Source organism: Juglans microcarpa x Juglans regia, chromosome 3D (genome assembly GCF_004785595.1).
Source record: "Juglans microcarpa x Juglans regia isolate MS1-56 chromosome 3D, Jm3101_v1.0, whole genome shotgun sequence".
NCBI lineage: Eukaryota > Viridiplantae > Streptophyta > Magnoliopsida > Fagales > Juglandaceae > Juglans > Juglans microcarpa x Juglans regia.
In genome coordinates this window covers 29410877-29430693 of record NC_054598.1, presented here as the reverse complement: position 1 = coordinate 29430693, position 19817 = coordinate 29410877, and the positions used below count along the sequence as shown (strand labels likewise).

Genomic DNA, 19817 nt, shown 5'->3' with positions numbered 1-19817 from the left:
CAGGTTCCACGATATTATAGTGGCTGGATCAATTCTTTAAAAAAAATTCTATTTATCATATTTTTTCTATTATCCTCTCAAACTCCTTTACTATTATTAATAGTAAATAATTTATTTACAAGTAAAATATAATAAATAATTTTTAATAATTAAAAATGATACATTAGAAAATATTAAAAAAATATTAATTTCGCAAAGCAAAGTAAAGGTATAAACTTTTCAATAAATCTACTCAACCTCCAGTTCTGAAACCGCACGCCACACTCCTGACGTGGCCGAACCCGGTTCTTCTCTATTCTTCTCCACATCACCGTTTACCCACGAGCTGCTTCATTCTCGAGCTCCTCCTCTACCTCAGTCCTCTCACCCTCGTTCTCCCTATGTCCTCTCTCACCCTCGGTTTTTCAGAGACCTCTCACCCTCGCTTGATCTCACTCAGACCTCTCAACTCTCCCTCTTCTCCCTCTCGAACCTCAGACCTTTCTCTCTCACGCTTTCTTTCTCACCCCGACGCCCTCTCCCCATTCAGTCCTGAACCCTAGAAAAATTCATCCTCTCACTCGACGCAGTACTCTCCGTCTGGATTTGCTGGAAGATCTAACTCGAAGCCATTCTCTCCCTCCTCTCACTCAACGCAGTACTCTCCGTCTGGACACAGGTAAGTTTTTTTTTTTCCCAATTCGTTTTAAATTTCTACCTTTGTGTCAATGTTGCGTCTCTCTATCTCTCAGAGTTTCTGCATTTTTTGTGGAGACACACTTTAATGGGACTCACTTCTCAGTCTCACATATTTACCCATTAAATTCAGGAAAGTCCCTCAACATGGTACTGGTAACTGCAAGTCTGTATCAGTGTCCCTTTCCTTTTTTCAAATTTTGGGAAGCTCTGAATTCAATTGTTACGGGCCATTTATCATTTCTATGGTACAATGCACAAAAACAAAAGCCGATTGAAAACCCTAGTATTTTTTTTTTACTCCAAATAAAAAACCCTTTAGATTGTTTATTATACAAAATCTTTGTTCTACCTAATTGGGCACGTTGGCTGGAGGGAATGAATATTTGTCAGAAGAAATTAGGAACTCTCGGAGCTCTAAGCCTAGGAGTTCCTCTCATGACTCATCCGCGATGTTCGAATATGGATCTGTTTGGGCGACTGCCAAGACATATTCTGGTGGCGGATTAGGAATATCTTCTACCTCTAAATGTGGATATATCCTATGTAGCATGAAGTAGGGCAATTTTCTTTTTCATTTTATTTTGTTTTTCCTTTGAACACTACTTATTAATATCTCTAATATTTTCATCATTTATAATTATATGCTTATGAATTTCAACTATTTTGATCAATGAGTTTTAAGAAAAGCATTAAAAATTTTGTTCCATGAGAATAATGTGATGCCCTCGAAATGGACTTTATTTTTGTTTTTCCTTTGTAAAAAATTTGTGGTGAGAATTGGGTACCAACAAAATTTGGTAAAGTATTAAGTTATTTCTTATTAATTGTGTGAGCAAAAAAAATGGATTGAGCCTACATCCACCAATTTCTCATTTAGATTGTTTGCACTCTTCATTTCTTGTTGTGCATTGCTATTTGCTCTGGCTACATGAGATCCTCTTGTCACTCTTCTCCCTCAGTCCTCCCACCCATTGTTCTCCATATGTTATTTTCTGTTTAAATGGATACTCTCTATTTCTTATGTCAAGTTTACTCTCACCTTGCAATCTAGAAATCCAAAAAACCAAAAACCAAAAAAAAAAAAAAAAAAAAATCAAATGTCCTGAAAACACAGAAACTATGAAGTTTTCTTCTCACATTTTACAATACGAGACCTGGAATCTCAATTCCTTTTATGCTTTTACTTGTATCTGGTGTTGCTTTCCATTTTACAACTTGATGCGCCTGGAGGTTTGCCTCTCTCTGAGCCCAACAGGACTGCCATTTATCTTATGTTCATATGTTAGTGATGAGAAACCCTGTAACAATTTCATGAATAGAGAGAAAAAAATAATTGTCCAGCTTTTTCATGGTGTGCCAAAACAACTTTATCTATCAACAGTAACAACCTTTTTTTTTTTTTTAAATTCAATAACCCTTATGAACCTTTTGGTTAGAAAACTATATATAAAAAAACTCGAAGTTTAAAAAATCAAAAGGCATGCATTAGGAAATTACAAGCCTAATAACTTTTAGAAAGTTTGACAGTTATCAAATATTGTCAAGAAAAAGATGATGTGTATAAACAAAAGCAAAGCTTTGTGCTTCCATACACTTTATATTTAATAGATATCACATCCATAGAACTTTACAGATATTCATAGCTACATATGTTGACATTCAGAACTAATTTTGGGTTCCCAACAAATAGTTATAGTTAGTTCAATTTGCAAAACTGCAAAGATATAGCGGTATGAATAAGACCATCCTAACTGTAGAAGAAATACAAAACCAGCGCGCACACTTACAATCGTCTATAACCAATATCATGCTGAGGAAACAAAGCTCATTCCTACATACAACAACAACATCAACAACCAATAATTCCTCATTCTTCTAGCCTGAATATTGGGTCACTATGAAGTTTAACAGTCATAACCTTGAATTGCTTTCAGAAGGATTTCACCCAAGTTCTTTTAAGTTGATCCTAAAGTAATCCTAAATTAGTTAGAAACTTCTGCAGTGTTTTGCGACCCACTTGCATGTCATTTTGCAATACATCATTGTTGATTTATTCTGAGTAACACTGCTCCTCTCTTTTTGGTAAATGAACTTTTGTTCAAATTCTGTCTCAAGCTTTTCTTCCTCGTCATTGAAAATTTTGGAAGATGCTTCAGCGTATGGTTGTTTATTTTCTCTTTATTTTCTCATGTTATTATTTTGTTTAGAAAGAATTCATCAAAATTCATGTCCACGTCTAATGTAATGTAATAATTGAGTATTCTAGAAGAAAATCATTTTGAGATTTTTTCATTTTTTACAAGAACAAATCCATGTTCCACTAAATTAAAGTAGTCTGAAAAACATGGACATCGTTGAAAATATTGCTTTGTTGTAGCATTATATATTACTTAATCTTTGTATTGCTAAAGCAGGAAACATCGTCCATATTTTACCTGAATTTTCCTAATATTTTTGCTGTTCAGTTCTATATCACTTAAAATTTTCTTTTATTTTGTTTTGTTTTTTTTTTTTTTTTTGGTATGATAAAACAAGAATGGAAGTAAGGTTGGATCAATATTTATTTATTTCCTCAGTTGTGGAGTTTAGATGGGATAGCAAACCAGATCCTGTTGAAATCAGGATTGTGGGGTTGGATCTTTAAATTTCGGTAATTTTAAGTCCACTTAGGTTTATCTAGAGAATGAGGTGATGGGCAGGTTCATATAATCGTTTTGGGAATTGTCTCAAGTACTATGCCTTGTTCTGTTTTGAAAGACATAAACTTTTAATAAGAATCGGGACTTTAGATAGTTTTTGGTGTTATTTTAACTGCTTTTAATAGGAATCGGGACTTTAAAATGTTGTTAGCATTTTAACTGCTTTGGCTTGTTAGCATTTTAGCATTCGATCTTTTGAGGAGCTTAGACATTTTTTTGTGGGGATGTTATTTGTATGGTCCATAGCTATAGACTTTAATGGCTTAAACTTGGCTGAATTTCTTGTTTCCTCTCCTTCTTCCTAGATAGGTGTTTTCTCTTTGTATACCATCTTGTATACTTTGGGCTATGCCTATTCTTTAATACAATCATTTACTTATAAAAAAAAAAGCATTCATTTTATCTGGTTTTAGATAGATTTTTACTTGGTTTGAAAAAAATAATAATGTCAAATTGATGTGAACAATAGATGCACCCAGATTTTATATGATATTTGATATTCTGTTCCTACTGTCTAATAATTCTGATAATGAAACGTGTGGGTAATAATCCAGTGTTGCACTTAAAGTATTTTTATGTTAATCATCACGTGGATAAACTATGGCATCGAGTCAATCATCATCATGTATAGTTAATGATCTTAAAATGGAGTTACTGAGTTGTTGGTGTGGTTTAAAAGTGTCATTAAGGATCTCCCACACCCACAAAAATCCTGGAAGGAAATTTTATGCTTGTCCGAATTATGGAACGGTAAATAATATGCCAACTTTTGTATTGCTTTAATGCATGTACAAAATTATTTATACATGAAGATTGAAATTCTATTGAATTGTACACAGGAAGAAACAAGATGTCAATTCTTCATTTGGGCAGATATACTTCAATCAGTAGTCGGCTTGAAAAATATGACGAGAGAGAATGAAATTCGGAAGAGAGAGGATGCTTTATTGTTGCGTGAGTATGAAGCTCAAAAAGAAAAGGACAAACTAATAGAGAGAGAGAGAAAATGCTGAAAAGCAAGAGGATGAACTTCAAATAAGGCTAGTAGAGAGTAGGGTTGTACGTATATTGTTGTGTCTATATTGCATTGTATCTCTTGTAATAGTTTTTGGTTGGTTCTGAATGTAGATGTATCATGTTAGTTTTAAATGTAAATAGAATGATCGGATCCTAACATGTATGATATATTATCTATGAAGTCTAATTATGATAGCCTATATGGATAGAAGTAAAACTTAGTGCTCTTCATGCCCCATTCATTCGCAAGTTTCATCAAGTTTTTTGGTTAACTGTTTCTTGTCCATTCCAGTTCTTCCTTCAAATGAAAAATACAAGCATTATTTAAATTTTATTTATGTTGTCTCAGATATGTGCCCATATTGATGTTATGTAACTCGATGGAGATTTTGCAAAGTCATAGAGATGGTGAAGACATGTGGAGATGCAATTGGTGTTGCATGTGTAGATTCTAGGCTAGGAGTTTGGACGTTGGTGTGCAAACACTTGTAAATGCGAAGGGATGTTGTATTGTAATTTTTTTACATTTGGTTGATGCTAGAAGTTGGCCCATTTTATTGTGTCAATTCTTGCACATTCTTGACACCAGCAAAGTAGGGTGGTTGCACTGTTATATGATTGTGGATGGCTAATGATAGTTATGGTTGTTATGTGATTGTGGATGGCTAATTGAATATCTGGTTGAGATATATTGGACTGCATACATATATTGTTCATTTTTGGTCAGAAGGATTATAAAATATGATGCCCCGCGGAGTATGCTGGACAATTACATGTGTAACTACATGCCCGAATATCTATTGAATGAGAATGATGCTGGTAGAAGCCCATCCAAATATCTTTCTCTACGTTTGAGATTTGAAATGTACATGATGGCCTACTACATGTGTGAATTTGGAGGTGGCGCAGGTGAGAAAAAGGAACTTCAAGCCTATAGAGAAATCCATTTTCCTCTGCTTATTGAGCGCTTAAAGAAGTCAAGGTATGGGTTCTTGAGGTTTAACATTGTTTTTACGAATGTATATTAATTTACCAATTTATCTGCCACATTCTTTCCCATGATTAATTTTAGTTTTCAGTGGTCAACCATTTAGTTTTCTAACTTTTAGAGAGCTAGTAGTCATGCGTGTCAGCCTTAACATCATGTTGTTTATTAGAATGAATGATAGTTTTTATTTGGAATGAAACAAATATACGCATCTCTATCATGTTCCTACTTTCGAAAGCATCAATCATGTTATTAGATGCATCTGCTCTTTGGGTGATTAACTATGTTGTACTTTTCTCATGTCTTACTTTTCCTCTTGGAATTTTAAACTTATATATATACATTTTTTCCCTTTTTTAGGTTGCTTGCACGTCGGTGAAACGTAATGAAGTACTTATTTTTGACATCGGTTATGTCTCTTCTGATCAGTATAGAAGTAAGTTTTTCTCTTTCATCGTATTTATGTTTTCACCACAACAGTCTCTTTGGAAGCATACATTCTAATTAACTTCAATAGGCTCTCAAGTTCTTGTTATCTATCTCTTGTATATGTCGTGTATACTTGAGTTTTGCCTAGATTCTCATTCTTATTAATAATTACTTGTATAAAAAAAGTACTCGTTATCTATGTTTTTCATTTGGAACCTTCTCCATTGTAGATTTCTTCTATGCTAATTAGTTATAGCATGTAATTATCCACTAAAAATTTCTTTTTATACAAGGTAATAGACACCCCACACTCCAGACTCTATACATACACAAGATTTCTCAAATACAGTGTAGGTGACTGACTTGAAACATTGTTGCTTAGAGTCTTGGTAGTCTGGTTCTTTCTAATGTCACTGTTCATGGGTATGACATTCATAAAGGTCTATCTAATCTAGCTTTTACTTCAATGGATGATTCAAGGTTGGTAAAATAGAGCAGTTTTGTTGGCAGACTTCTGAGAGAACTAACTTATATTGAATAAAGGATATTTTAGTCATTAGGTCTAAACGTTTAACCCGACGTATATCTCATTTGAACTCAATATTTACATGGATATGAATTCACCTGAATCCAAGTAAAGAATTTACAAGTTGGATGGATTAATGTTCAACATCTTCTAGTTATGTGATTCAATCTTCAAATCCGGAACATAGATCCCTATAATATCTAAACACTGCTTTGTAAAATTTGAAAGAAGTGTATGGATCAATAATAATTTCTTAAAATCATGTTATTCCCTTACAAAACATATTTGTGCAAAATCACTTGTTAGAGTATGATAAATGCTTGTTGTGATGCCATATAATGGTGTGGTTTGGCAGAATTATGCTCTAAAGGCATGTGACTACTCTTTTTTTTATGTCGCTTTATTGCGTGTTTAACTGAAATCATGTACTAAGCTCTTTATCCTCATGCATTTTCTAGCTCAAGTAAAATTGAAAGAACAACAATTATTTTCATCTATAAATTTGGATGCATTATGGATGGAAACAGATATTACAGTTTACAAAATTTCACCTTTGACCACCATTTGTTGCATGGTTGTGGCCTTATATTTTGGGGTGTTTCATAGACCTTAGTCAATCTAATTGTGAGTAATAGATCTTATTGCAAGTGTTGAAGGATCTCCAGAATTATAACCTTGAGAGTTGAGATTTCAAATTGATTTAAAGATCAGGTCTTAACACTTGAAGCATGATCCAGGCTGTAGTTTGCTTGAATAATAGATCGCAGTCCTTATCTTTCACATTTTAGATGTAATATTTATTTAGTGTTACCTTTTGTTTGTCTTTTTAGTGGAATCTTGGAAGGTACATGATTTAGTTAGTTTTTCTAATAATATACAATTTTATCTTCATTTTCAATAGGTTACTTGCTTCTGATACATACGGTGTGATCAGTGTATGGGACAGAAGAATGGGTACTCTCCCATGTCTTGAACTCACGACTAGTTCCCATAGTGCCCTTAATAGTGTTGAATTAAATGTGGAAAATCAGGTTGGTGATCATAACGCCCTTTGTCGTTCATTATTAAGTTATTATGAAGAAGATATAATAGTGCATTTGAGGTGATTGATAAAAAATCTCACTGTGTTATTATATATTCTTGAACTATGTTATCTTCTTTCTGCATTATGCACATATTTATTTGATTATACAGTACACAATATAATAGAACTAAGTATGCATGCGAGAATTCCTCCTGGAATTCAGTTCATGAGAAATTACAGTCAGAAAATTTCAGGGTAGGGTGCTTTCCATTGCTGTGCAGTGATCATATTTTGGGACCTTTTCTTAGAAAAGTTCTACACTTAGAACTAGAGAACAAGAGCCTTGAGGGAAGGCTAGTTGCAAAGAGGGCTTCTTGTAAAAAGTGAAAAGGCAGAATGTTCTTCATGCTATGTACATTTTTTGGTTTTGATTGGTAGTTTACACGAGTGTCAGCGTGTCTTGAACCCACATTATATTCATGAATAATTAGTATCTTTTGAATATTCGATAGAAATATATTTCTATTCCTGGTTAAAGATCTAAATAATGTTAATGTTGACTGCACTCATTAGCCAATTGGCTCTTGGCTAAATGGCATCTCCTCCCCCCGTAAGTGAGGGATGAAGGGTTAAGGGTAAGGGTTCAAGTTCAATCCTATCAATAAAAAGTCGTGAATGTACTCCTATTCTGCTTGCTTTATATAAGCTTGTAACAATTCTCATGGTCACAAGAAAATGAAAGATTCTCAGCCTTTTTTCTTCTGAGAGAGGGGGGTGTCAGTAATTCTCACCTTATTCAAACTTCAGTGAATGCTGAATAGGTACAAATGTATAAGTGTGTCTATTTGCATGTTTTTATCCCTCCAAGCTGACCTAGATTTGTTTTTAAATCTTATGGACCTTAGTTATATCTGGTTTATTTATTCTGTAGATCGTTTTTGGGGCTAGTAAGCACGGGATAATTTGTATGTGGGATCTTCGAGGAGGAAGAGGATCTGCAGCTTTTCAAAGTCATAAAGAGTTAAAATAGTTTGGTTCTCATTTTTCTTTACAGGTGCTTATTTATTACAACAATTTGAATCAGCATCTAAATTGGTGCATGCTTAGGACTTGGCGCAGAGGTATCTGGTGTTTCAACTGTTCTTGTGTTCAGGGGCAATGTGCTCAACTTTTCTTACCCCCTTTAAAGCTGTTTTTGGTTCTATATAATTGCTGAACAGGTCGGTATAAGTACGAGCCGGATTCATGCTCAAGGTCCTGTGGGAGTAGAAGGATTTTGAGAGGACGTGGTCAGGTGGTGGATGGTGATAAAGGTGTTACTTATACACACAAGGTTCTGCATCATTCCTACTCCTAGTAATTCAGAAACAGATCTGTCCAAGGCTGGAAGTTGCTGTTCATCAGCTGTTCCTAAGCTCCTATGTTTTATATTACGATAAAAGAATTTCCTTTTTTTACCTTTTCCAGACCCATTCCACTTGTATCATTCTTGGCTCCTGTAGGGATCCTTTTTTGAATGGATTTTGTGTACTTTTTTACCATGTACGATTACGAAGGATATTGTTACTTTCAGTTTTGGTTGAAGCAAAGAGGCAAATTTGCATTTTTTATTTTCTTCGTCTTTTTCTTTTTATATTTTTTTTCACATATTTAAATATTTTTAAAAAATAAAAAAATACATTAATACACTAAAAGACACTTCCTTAATTAAATGTGCTTGTTATTTGAATACAACGGAAGTTACCATTTTTCTTTTACACTACATTGCCACGTATCTTTCAAGATGCAATGGATTTATCAAAACTGGTTTCTCTTTTAGACCTGAGAAAGGAAGGATGCTGCAAGAGCCGATTTTAATCATAGAACAACTGTTTGATTCAGCCATTAACAGTAGCAATACCAAATACTGAACTCAAGCAACCCACACAGATGCAACTTTTCAACATGAATGTAAAATGTGTCTAACAGGGGTATCAGTTATTGAAAAACTCCCTCTATAACATTTCAGAGGATTAAATTCACTTGACCTGAGATTGTTTCTCAGAATTTAGAGGTAATCTTTCCTCAGCTAAACAAGCTATGCATACAACAGACAAAATTTGAAAAAATGGGGTCTACTACCTCCCAAAACTAAGACACTTTTAGCAGGATTTTCAATGAATTCACTTCTCAATAAAATCCTTCATGTTCTTTAGCCAGATAAGGTACTCCTTTTCTTTGTTACCTATATACTCGTGCAAGAAGTTGGTTGTGCTGGGTTTGATCCCTCGAATCCAGGAAATATTTGTGGAAAGCCTTCTGCAAGTTCTAATCCAGATCACTGGAGGCAACCATGAAGAATATCATATAATGAGTAAATGATTATGGAAAGCTCATACGATAAAAAAAAAAAAAAAAAAAAAAAAAAAAAAAAAAAAAAACATAGAAAAAAAATCTTGTCGGTTATGACAACGTTACTTAAAATTAGGTCCTTCATCTTCAGAACCTTCTGGTTGCTTAAATCTCCGCAGACGAAAGTAAGCAATATAGTTCTTTCTCCAGGTGTGTCTTCAATATTAAAGGGGAAATTATCTGGGACCTCTTCCACCTGCTTTACATGAACACAATTTTTGAATAGTTGGACTCTAGGCAGACAACTTCATACCTTCAGATTGAAGTTCAAGGGGTATAAGTTAGTGATCCCACCATTAATCAGAAAATCTTTGTGTACAAGAAGTGTTTCCTGAGAATATCACAATACATAAATCCAAGAGACTAACAATTAAAAAATGCCGTGAAGATTATTCTCTAGTCCAAAGGAGAACTGCTACAACAGACAAACGGGGAACAAGGAGAGCAAACTAAAAAACTGAAACTACCATTGCATTACAGGCTGCAGGATAATCCATTTTTCACACCTAGCAGAATGTGTTTTGGATATTCAGCAGAGAGCTATTATCCCTGAAATTTATTCAGCAAAGCTAACATCAGCAGGAGAGAAATAAGTGAGAAAAAAAAAAAGATGTTCCAAGCAGGGACGCACAAGACCTCTCTCCGCAAGTCTTGTGCATTTCAGCAGAAGAAAAATCCAAGAAGATATTGCACATTTGAGAATTGCAGAAATGACAGCCCCACCCAAGCTGAAAAACAAAATTATGTCAACACTTGTGCAGAGAATAGGAGAAGAGAAGCTATGAGCATAACTCCCACCAACAAGACCAAACAAAACACAATACACAGCAGCAAATATAGTAAAGGGTATTGATGCCTTCATAAGGCGCCAAATTTTCCTGCACCAATCAAGAAATTAGACTGAAGTTAAACAGCAAAAACAATCGTCTCAAGATCAAGAAGCGTGATTATACAGGCAAGTACATTGAATAAACTATGTATTTTGTCCCTCACCTAGCATAGAGAAGAATATCATAAAACCAGCAGAGAACCTTAACTCTTCACCTTGAGAACTTAATGAAACAACATACAGTTTTTTTCACAACCATGAAACAAGAAGCGTATGTGAACAATCAAAAAACAGTTTCCGGTTGAACCAAAAAGCTTTCTAGTCAAAGTCCCATGAGATAGATGTTCAAAATTTCTCTGGCCTCTAATGTATTTTAGAATAGAACTAAGACCAGCCTCAAAATCATTCAGAGTGCTTCCACCAGATTTGCTTTCAGACAAAATGCCCAATCTCTATCTCTATCTTCCACCATAGTTCACAAAAGGCTGAGATCTCCAAAATATAAATACAAAACTCAGGGACAATATCTATGCTAAGTTCCATGGGGCAAGCTTGACGTAGCCTGAATATATTGAAAATGTCAAAATTATTTTTGAGATTACATTAAAAACAAAAAAATATAAATGACAAAAGGTGGAAATAACCTCAGACCTCATCATTGGCCGAAAGCCTTACTTGTGTTAGAGTACTATACTGGGTTTGGATAACAACCTCCTCAACAGTAGCACCAACTTCTAACACCGGGAGGTCAACATTGTGTGATGTATCGTCAAATAGATTCCTGTATGTCTAGATTGGAAAATAAAATTTAACATCTATTAGGAACAACATATCTATTCATTAGCCAATATCTACACAACTGATGATGCTATATGTAATACTTGTTTTTTCTTTCTCTTCCTTGTAGCCTTCTCGACCATTGGGACCTTTCTTCTAGTTGGCGGTCTCCCTTTCCCCCGAACAACGTGCCGGCTTAATATTTTCTTATATTTATCGTCGACCACGTTCTCTTTTAACTTTGTTGAACCGAACTCAAGCTCTAATCCTACATACTTATGCTCAAAGTCATCCAACAAATGAAAGAATGCATTCACATGCTCATCATTTCGAGATACACGTGTCGCAAATCTTAGACATCTTTGTATGACAAGCTCATAGCGTCGTGCATCCGCATTGACCCGTACATCATCATAGCTACTCTTAACCAGTGTGTAACTTCTCTTTAAGTCTTTCCTCCATCTATCCAACACATATTTCTCTGGCAGCACATGAATGTACTTCATCTGACAGACTTTAAATGCATGCCTACAGAGAATCCCCCTCATCTCAAACAAGGCACACGTGCATTGAACTTCGCATTCGTCTTCATTAAAGTAAACTATGTACTTCACAATTTTGGACTGTCCATCAGGTGTAGAGATTTCTTCGAAAACATCGAAGGTAGAAATGCTACCTTCAGTGCCCACAAGTGAAGGGTTACATAAAAGCATCCCCCAAACCTCTGCTTGGACCTCTTTAAATATTGCATTCGTGTATAATGATTGAAACTGCCTCTCAATTTTGAATGAGGATACACATGGGATTGTTTGGTTACACGACTGGAAATCAGCTGTCGTCTCCGCCTCCACCTTCTTCCTCAAAGCATTGTCAAATTGATCGACAAATTCTTTCAATGTCGTACTGGAATGCACATATCCGTCGAAGAAGGCGTTCATGCTTTCAGACCGTTGGGTAGTGCTCATACCAGCCCAGAATACACATTTCAAGTAAACTGGTACCCAAAATGACCTCTCGGTGTACAACCCCTGCAACCATGCATTGTCAGTTAATTCATAGTTATGAATTAACTGCCCCCACTTCTCCTCAAATTGTTCGCAATTTTGTGTATCATAGACTGCACTCTGAATTGCAGTCTTCAGTCCTGCGTTATATGACGAGTGGGATCCCAATTTCTCTGGCAGTTTATGCATTATATGCCAAAGACAATATCTATGTCTTGCATTCGGGAATACAATTTGAATCGCATTCTTCATTGCCCTGTCTTGGTCTGTTATGATGGCTGCAGGTGCCCGTCCATTCATGCATTCTAACCATGCTTCAAACAACCACACGAAGGTACTTGTGTCCTCGCTTGAAATCAAGCCTGCCCCTAAGAGTATGGACTGTCCATGATGGTTTACTCCAACAAATAGAGCAAACGGCATTCCGTACCTATTTGTTAGGTACATTGTATCGAACGTGATAACGTCTCCAAAATACTCATATGCTGCCCGACTTCGTGCGTCAGCCCAAAACACATTCCTAACTCTAAACTCATCATCCACATCCATGACGGAAACAAAGTCATCATTCATTTTCCTCATTCTCTTAAAGTAGTCGTTTAGTGCTTCACCACCTCCTTTACCCATTCTTAAATATCTAGCTTTGCCAATAAAATTCTTACAATCTTTCTCCTGGAAAGCTAAATTCTCAAAACCTCCCGCATCAGTCACAAGTGCTTGGAAATTTTTATTCATCCAAATACCCGCTCTGTCATTCAAATCGAGCATTCTCTGACTATATTCATCCAAATATTTGTGAGATCTAAAAAATCTAGATTTTTGTGGGCTAACCGTACTGTGATTGTGAACAAGATCAACACTGGTCAACACCCATACCCCATTCACAAAGCGAGCATTTATCTTTGCCTTACAATCAGTTTTTGTCATTACTCGTGGCTTTGACAAATTACTGTGGCTAGGATAATACTTGCCGCCACGTGCACAGCCAATCGTCACATACTTCGCACCCCGATCCAGATCTCTCTTCGTTCTTCTTATGATAACACCAAAACCCCCTTGTTTGGCGTATCATTTGTAATAGTCTAAAACCTCTTTATCAGTAGCAAAGTGCATACCAGATTTTGGAGGCTCAACTCTATTATCATCATCTGAAACTTCATTCATCCCCTCCACATCTGGCTTTATATTTATGTCGGATGAAGTTTCTGACAAGGAAGATTGCATAGTTAGGAAAATTTCATTTTTAATATATTTAGTGGATGTTAACTGATATGGTTAAAAGTGTACCTTCTAAATTCTTTTCAGCTACAGAATTGGATGGCATAGTTGGCACACGTGGTGGCATCGCAGAATGCTGCATTTTTCGAGATGCACGTTATTCAGTAAGGAAAATACGGAGGTACAAGAAAAATTCATAAAAAGAGAATCAAATGAACTACCTGGGTTGTATCTTATCCTCGTCTCAACTCCTCCGGATTACTTGACAGAGGGGATGGCATGGTTGGTCCAAAGGGTGGCGGTGCCAGATACTGCATAAAATCTACTTTGTTAGAATGACTCAAACCCACACATTAAACAAAATCAATATCCTAAGTACACTTTACCTGCCTACCCCAAGCATATGGATATGGATGTGGATATGTTTCTGAGAAGGAAGATTGCATGGTTAGGAAGGTTGTATTTTTAATATATTTAGTGGATGTTAACTGATATGGTTAAAAGTGTACGTCCTAAATTCTTTTCAGCTACAGAATTGGATGGCATAGTTGATGACTCACTTGCACAATGTGGGTAGGGCATAGTTGGCACACATGGTGGCATCGCCGACTGCTGCATTTTTCAGAATGCACGTTATTCGATAAGGAAAATACGAAGGTACAAGAAATAATCATAAAAAGAGACTCAAATGAACTACCTGGGTTGTATCTAAGCCAAGTCTCAACTCCTCTAGCCTACTACTCGACAGAGGGGATGGCATGGTTGAATGATAGGGTGGCGGTGGCAAATGCTGGAAAGAGGGCTACTTTGTTAGAATGACTGAAACCCATCCATTAAAAAAAATCAATATACTAAAATAACTTTACCTGACTACCCCAAGCATATGGACTTGGATGTGGATATGGATATGGATTTGGAGACATCATATATGGTAGGTTATATGGATTTACAGTTCCATAATATCCCTATAATATATAAATAGACAATGGATTAAGTAAATGCTAATAATATCTCAAGCTGCGATATTTTCAAATAACCAAAGTGTATCATACCTGGGTGAGTGAAATCGATGTAGAAGGCCTGGGTGGCCTTCCATCTTCCTCTTTGCCCATCACGCAATTTATTCAATAACTATTGATGAAACAACATTATATCAACAAAAGAAATCCCACAACCTACATTCACAAGGTATAGAAGCTAAGGGCTGGAAAAAAAACCTGCATACAAAGTCATTAGAAGTAGTCTCATTCAAGACAAAAGAGGCCACTTGTAAATGCGAGCAGCAAGCCAGTTATTTTTACAAATGAAAAGTGATCAAAGACACTATTTTTTCAAAGTAGTCCCATTCCAATTAATATTTTTTTTCATTCAGATGAAAAGTGATCTAAGACAACAATATTTTTCAAAATTTTATAAATTTAAGCATAAAATTTTAAAGGAAGCTTGTTTTTATAAAATAGAGTTATAACAATATTATTATTTTATAAATATATCTTCCATTTAAGTAGAGTTATGAAAACAAAATTGTAAGAAGTATGCGAGTCTATCGATACTCTTTTCAAATATATGGAAAGAGAGAAAATGGGTCAACGAACAATCTAAGTTGGGGTTGGAAATATATATATATTTTTTTTTTTTGCCTTTTTAAATTTTGCATTATCTCTTATGTTTTAATGTTTTTAATATGAAAATAAAATTATCTTCTTTTCATTTCATTCGAATATTTAACGAGTGCGATCACATTATTGATGAAATAATTTTGGTATCATTTTTTGGTTTTGAGTAAATCATTTGATAATATAATCATTTTTAACTGCAATATATAAAAAGAACTCTTTCTAGCTAGCCCCAAAATATCTAATCTAAACTTTTACAACTCAATTAAAGATCAGTTTCATATAAGAATTACAAAGGCATTTCAAGTGATCTTTCTAGAATCCTATAATGCTCATGATATTTTCTAGAATTATTTGGTAGCTAGCTAGTCACCACCGCAATTGACTAGTTTTTTTTCCAAATTATTATTTATTGTTGCCTTAATGTATTCCTAACGGGGTAATTTTCGCCGAAATATTCATTTGCAGTGATATGTGATTGCCGCAAATAAGTTTATTGAACAAAAAATATTTCCGGCCAATTTTACTCGACGGAAAAGGTTTTTCACAAAATAAAATTTTTAAAAAAAGTTACAAAAACAGAATACATAAATTACTTGAACTTCCCAACTCACACCCAAAATATGATGAAACAACACATGTAGTACCTCTTGAACTGAGAAAGAATGAAAATCGAATAAAATGTCACAATTTAAGCTCTTATGAGTCTCACAATCAAACGACCCAGGACACAAAAATTTTAAAGCAAAAAAAAAAAAAAACAGCAGCAAGAAATCCACCAGTGTATAGAAAATTTTACAGCCAAATGAAATGAAGAGGGAGTCGGCTTAAAGTAGACTCACAAGTTATTTTTGCTGTCCAATACCCACTGAGGTACTTCCCCACTTAATTAGTTGTTGGTTAAGAACCTACATCCATAAAAATCCTCAGATAGAACCAAAAAAAACTAAACTTTTATGACTCCAAGAAGGAAAAGATGGAGGATAAAAGGTATGGAAGTACAAGACTCACAGAGTTGTAAGATTCATCCAATTCCCAACATAATCGGGTATTTTCCCTGAAATTTTGCTCTCATCTATCCTACTGCAAGCAGTAGCTCAAGTTTTAAGAAATTCTGAATTCTAAAAGCTGCATCTCCAAATAAAGTTTATAGAATCACACAAGTTACAACTCTTCTAAATTATTTAAATTGCCAAATGTTTTCGGTATTGCATCTGTAAAATTGTTTCCAGAAAGAAGGCTGCAAGATAATGAAACTTAGAAAATACTTTTCCTCGAAGAAGCATGATTATAAAAGTAGATGGACCATAACTATGCAGACAGAAACAATTGAAGCTTCACATATGAAAATGGCAAAGATGGGTGTTTATTTCAAATAGTCTATTGAATTAACAAAAAAAGAGTGTTCTAAGTCTTACAGTCTTATCAAGTGGCTAAAATTTCTGAGGCTTTCAGGAAGTGATCCTTGAAGCAGATTATCTTTCAAATCAGAGTGCAGTGTGAGAACATCAAACTAATGAGATATTAAACATCTTACCCTGAGGTGTTATGCAATGTCCTTCTCATTGCATAACAACAAGGCATCAATTAACTATAAATAAAAATTAACTTACTAAGAAATTACATAGAATCAACAGGCAGATAGATATTACCTCTTCCTCACCCATGTTGCTCCTTTATGCCCTCTTCCCATCTTCTTCTGTCACTCGCTCATCATCAAACTTTAGCCTAAAGACAACAAATCACAAATTATTATAAATAATAGCATGAGAAAAACTTCAAAATATTGGTTAAATTAGAGCTTGGCTTTCACCAAGACCATTGCAATTTCTAACGTTGGCAAGGTATAACCCCACCTTGACTATCCCTTTTTTTTTCCCAAGTCACCTTCACTATCCTGTTGCAGCCAAACCTCCATTTTATTCCAATTTTCATTTGAATCATACCTGATCAGTATAGATTGGGTTCAACCAAATTCCACCCAGCATTATTTTCATTCATTTATTGCTTTGAATCCCCAACTTGAAAGAAAGGGGTCTTAACTTCTAGTATAACATTTTAGTATTTTTCAGATAATGAGTTCATGCACCTATTTGCCCCACAAAAATGCCATGACAGCATTGCTAGTGTATGGTGTTAAGAAAGAACCAAAGAACCACAAATAGCAGCAGCAAAATTAGAGGAAAATACGCAAACCATGCACTTCACAGTAAAATTGCAGCAACTACAAGAATTTACAACGGATTACACATAATATATGAATTCATTAGAATTACACACAATATATGAATTGATTATCAATTAAATAGAAAATAAAGCATGAGTCCACCAATACAGCATCACTATTAACCCCTGTTTGGTTACCAAGAAAACTGAGAGTTTGTATGTAAAGTTCCTATAATTCTCACTTATTAAAGAATTATAAGAAGTTCCTATAATTCTTGGAAGCAGCAGAACAGAGGACAGTGAAAAAATTAGAGACTTGAGACTATGGTATTCTAAAATGAATCCTATGCTAAACTGTTTGTCTAGACTGTCCCACATTTGTTTATGTGGATGCCGCCTTTTTGCAATGTGATTGGTGATTCATGTTCAAATAAAAATTAATTAGACAAGGATGTAGTATTTGCTCTAATTCTACTCGTTTAAACTTCTAGTTATACTTAAAATAAGCATGGAATGTCACCATGGTGTGTAACATAAGTTAATGCTGCCAAAATTCTGGTGCAATTGAAATGACTCCAAAGTGTTTTGTGATTGTTTAAAATTGAAAGCTGCTTCCATCAAAGGCCCCAAGAAATGCTTCTAATAATTGGTTTGGTGAGAATAACACCATTTTTTCAATGCAGATTTATTATCACTTTGGTTTGTGTACCTTTAAAGAATAATTTCTTTGATGATGTGATATTAAGTCATCTTGTCTTACATACTCGCCTATAGTTTTTCTGATTTATAAACTAGTTTTCCATTTATGAACATAGGAAAGAGTTGCGATGTCACCATGCCTCTAAATAGTTATGAAAACAGCAGGGTCAAGCCACTCCTAGATCTTTTTGCTATCTTGGATGTATGGTTCTGTTTAAAGGAGCTAGTAAAAGGTATAAATTTTAGTTCTTCAAGAATTTGATAGCATGCTTATGAACCTTATACCATGTTGTATATCAAGACTGTGAAACTCTTTTTCGTATATTCCCTCTGTGTTTTCCCCTTCCAACCACCCCCAGCCAATAAATCTCGCTCATTTCAAATGTTATCAACGACCCAAAAATCAGTGGCATACATACAACATCAACAAAAACCCCACAAAATACAAATCAAACAAACATCAAATCGGCTCATTTTTAGATGTTATCAACAACCAAAAAATCATGCAAGCTTGTTCAAACTAATAACTAAATCATGCAAGCTTGTTCAAACAAATAATTAAATCATTTACTGACCGTACTTCATTTACTTGCACAAAGGCAACAAACAACCCCATCCAACTAAACATTAGTGGACCAATTTGTTTCACACAAACTATTGTACAACATATATAGCCTCATACATACCAATAAGGATGGCTTAATGGGACCAAATTGTTTCCAGAACTTCTAAAGATAGTTTATTTTTACTGCAGAAAATAAGGGCTATATATTTAGCATTCACAACCAGTTGACCACTGCTTGCAATATCGATGGTGTCTCCATAAATATCTTCAAATGTTATCAACAACCCAAAAACTCCACAAAACACATATCAAACAAACATCAAAGCGGCTCATTTCATATGTTATCAACAACCAAAAAATCAGTGGCATACATACAACATCAACAACCCAAAAACCCCACAAAACATAGATCAAACAAACAGGAATGGATCTGTAAGACGATCGGAGAGATGAAACGAAAAGAGAAAAATAAAAACCCTTTTTTTTTTTTAATTTCTTACCTTTGCAAGACGACATACGGTGGCTCTCGGCAGCTACAATAACAGCGGAGGACTGAAGCCGTGTGGAAATGGTGTAGCTGGACAATCCGTACAGAAATGGCGAACCCAGAGGAGAATATTTGTCACCCGGTGCCGGCGTGATGGAGCCTTCCGGAGTGATGGAGACGCACGGGGCGGGCAGAGGGTGAGGCTGGCGAAAGGGACTTGTTTTAGGCGAGTGGAGGAGAGAATGCGGGGGAAGAAGGGGGGATTTCTGAGAGTAAACGAAGAAGAACGCGGGGGGAAGGGGGAAAATTAAAACAAAACTAACTAAACGCACGTTTTCTCTATTCAAAAAAAAAATTACACGTCGGAAGGAGTGCAGAGGATGGATGAACAGTAGGCAGCTGTATAGTTAAACTCTAAACTTTTATCTGTCCGAGGTAGTACAACAATAGGCACATCACCCAAAGAGTATAACGCGTTGAGACAACTCAAACAAAGATTGGTCAAAATATTCGTTACTTTACTAGTTGATATTTCAAAACTTAATTGAGATAAGACAATGAAAAAATAAAAATTAAATAAAATATTATTTTTTAATATTAGTATTGTTTTGAAATTTGAAGAATGAATTGTTTATTATATTTTATGTAGAAATTTAAAAAAATTATAATGATGAGATAAGATAAGATAAGATAAAATGAGTTGA

General features: G+C 35.0%; 2 protein-coding genes and 1 long non-coding RNA gene across 12 annotated transcripts in view; 2 read left to right on the top strand and 1 right to left on the bottom strand.

Moving 5' to 3' along the window:
• LOC121255674 overlaps positions 1–19817 on the top strand; it is a 103890-nt gene that overhangs the window by 62689 nt on the left and 21384 nt on the right. The gene's annotated exons all lie outside the window — the stretch shown is intronic.
• Positions 480–3329, top strand: LOC121255677. Its single transcript, XR_005938835.1, has 2 exons — positions 480–662; positions 3255–3329. It is a non-coding gene; the product is annotated as an uncharacterized LOC121255677 (long non-coding RNA).
• On the bottom strand, positions 10403–19298 carry LOC121255675 (protein FAR-RED IMPAIRED RESPONSE 1-like). Of its 10 annotated transcripts, XR_005938833.1 has the most exons (9): positions 19127–19298; positions 14633–14711; positions 14447–14545; positions 13802–13891; positions 13650–13716; positions 11463–13567; positions 11233–11370; positions 10746–11143; positions 10403–10630 (listed from the first exon to the last, which is right to left on the bottom strand). XR_005938833.1 is itself a non-coding variant. In XM_041156131.1 (8 exons), exons 6-8 carry the CDS (start codon positions 13287–13289, stop codon positions 11114–11116), a joined length of 1995 nt encoding a protein of 664 aa, XP_041012065.1. In that variant the 5' UTR covers positions 13290–13567; positions 13650–13716; positions 13802–13891; positions 14447–14545; positions 14633–14711; positions 19127–19298; the 3' UTR covers positions 10644–11113. The 10 variants fall into 10 exon arrangements, 8 of the variants coding, with proteins under 8 accessions (XP_041012065.1, XP_041012072.1, XP_041012070.1 ...); XM_041156131.1 differs by lacking the exon at positions 10403–10630 and having other exon boundaries at positions 10644–11143; XM_041156138.1 differs by lacking the exon at positions 10403–10630 and having other exon boundaries at positions 10644–11143; positions 11257–11370.

What these genes read in the sequence shown, in the direction of transcription:
- LOC121255675 (XM_041156133.1), bottom strand. Translation starts at nt 13,289, where the DNA reads ATGACAAAAACTGATTGTAAGGCAAAGATAAATGCTCGCTTTGTGAAT. An exon ending in GGAAGAGAAAGAAAAAACAA is followed by an intron (nt 11,371 to 11,462) that starts GTATTACATATA and finishes TTTCCAATCTAG; the next exon opens with ACATACAGGAATCTATTTGA. An exon ending in GGCTTTCGGCCAATGATGAG is followed by an intron (nt 11,144 to 11,232) that starts GTCTGAGGTTAT and finishes CAATATATTCAG; the next exon opens with GCTACGTCAAGCTTGCCCCA.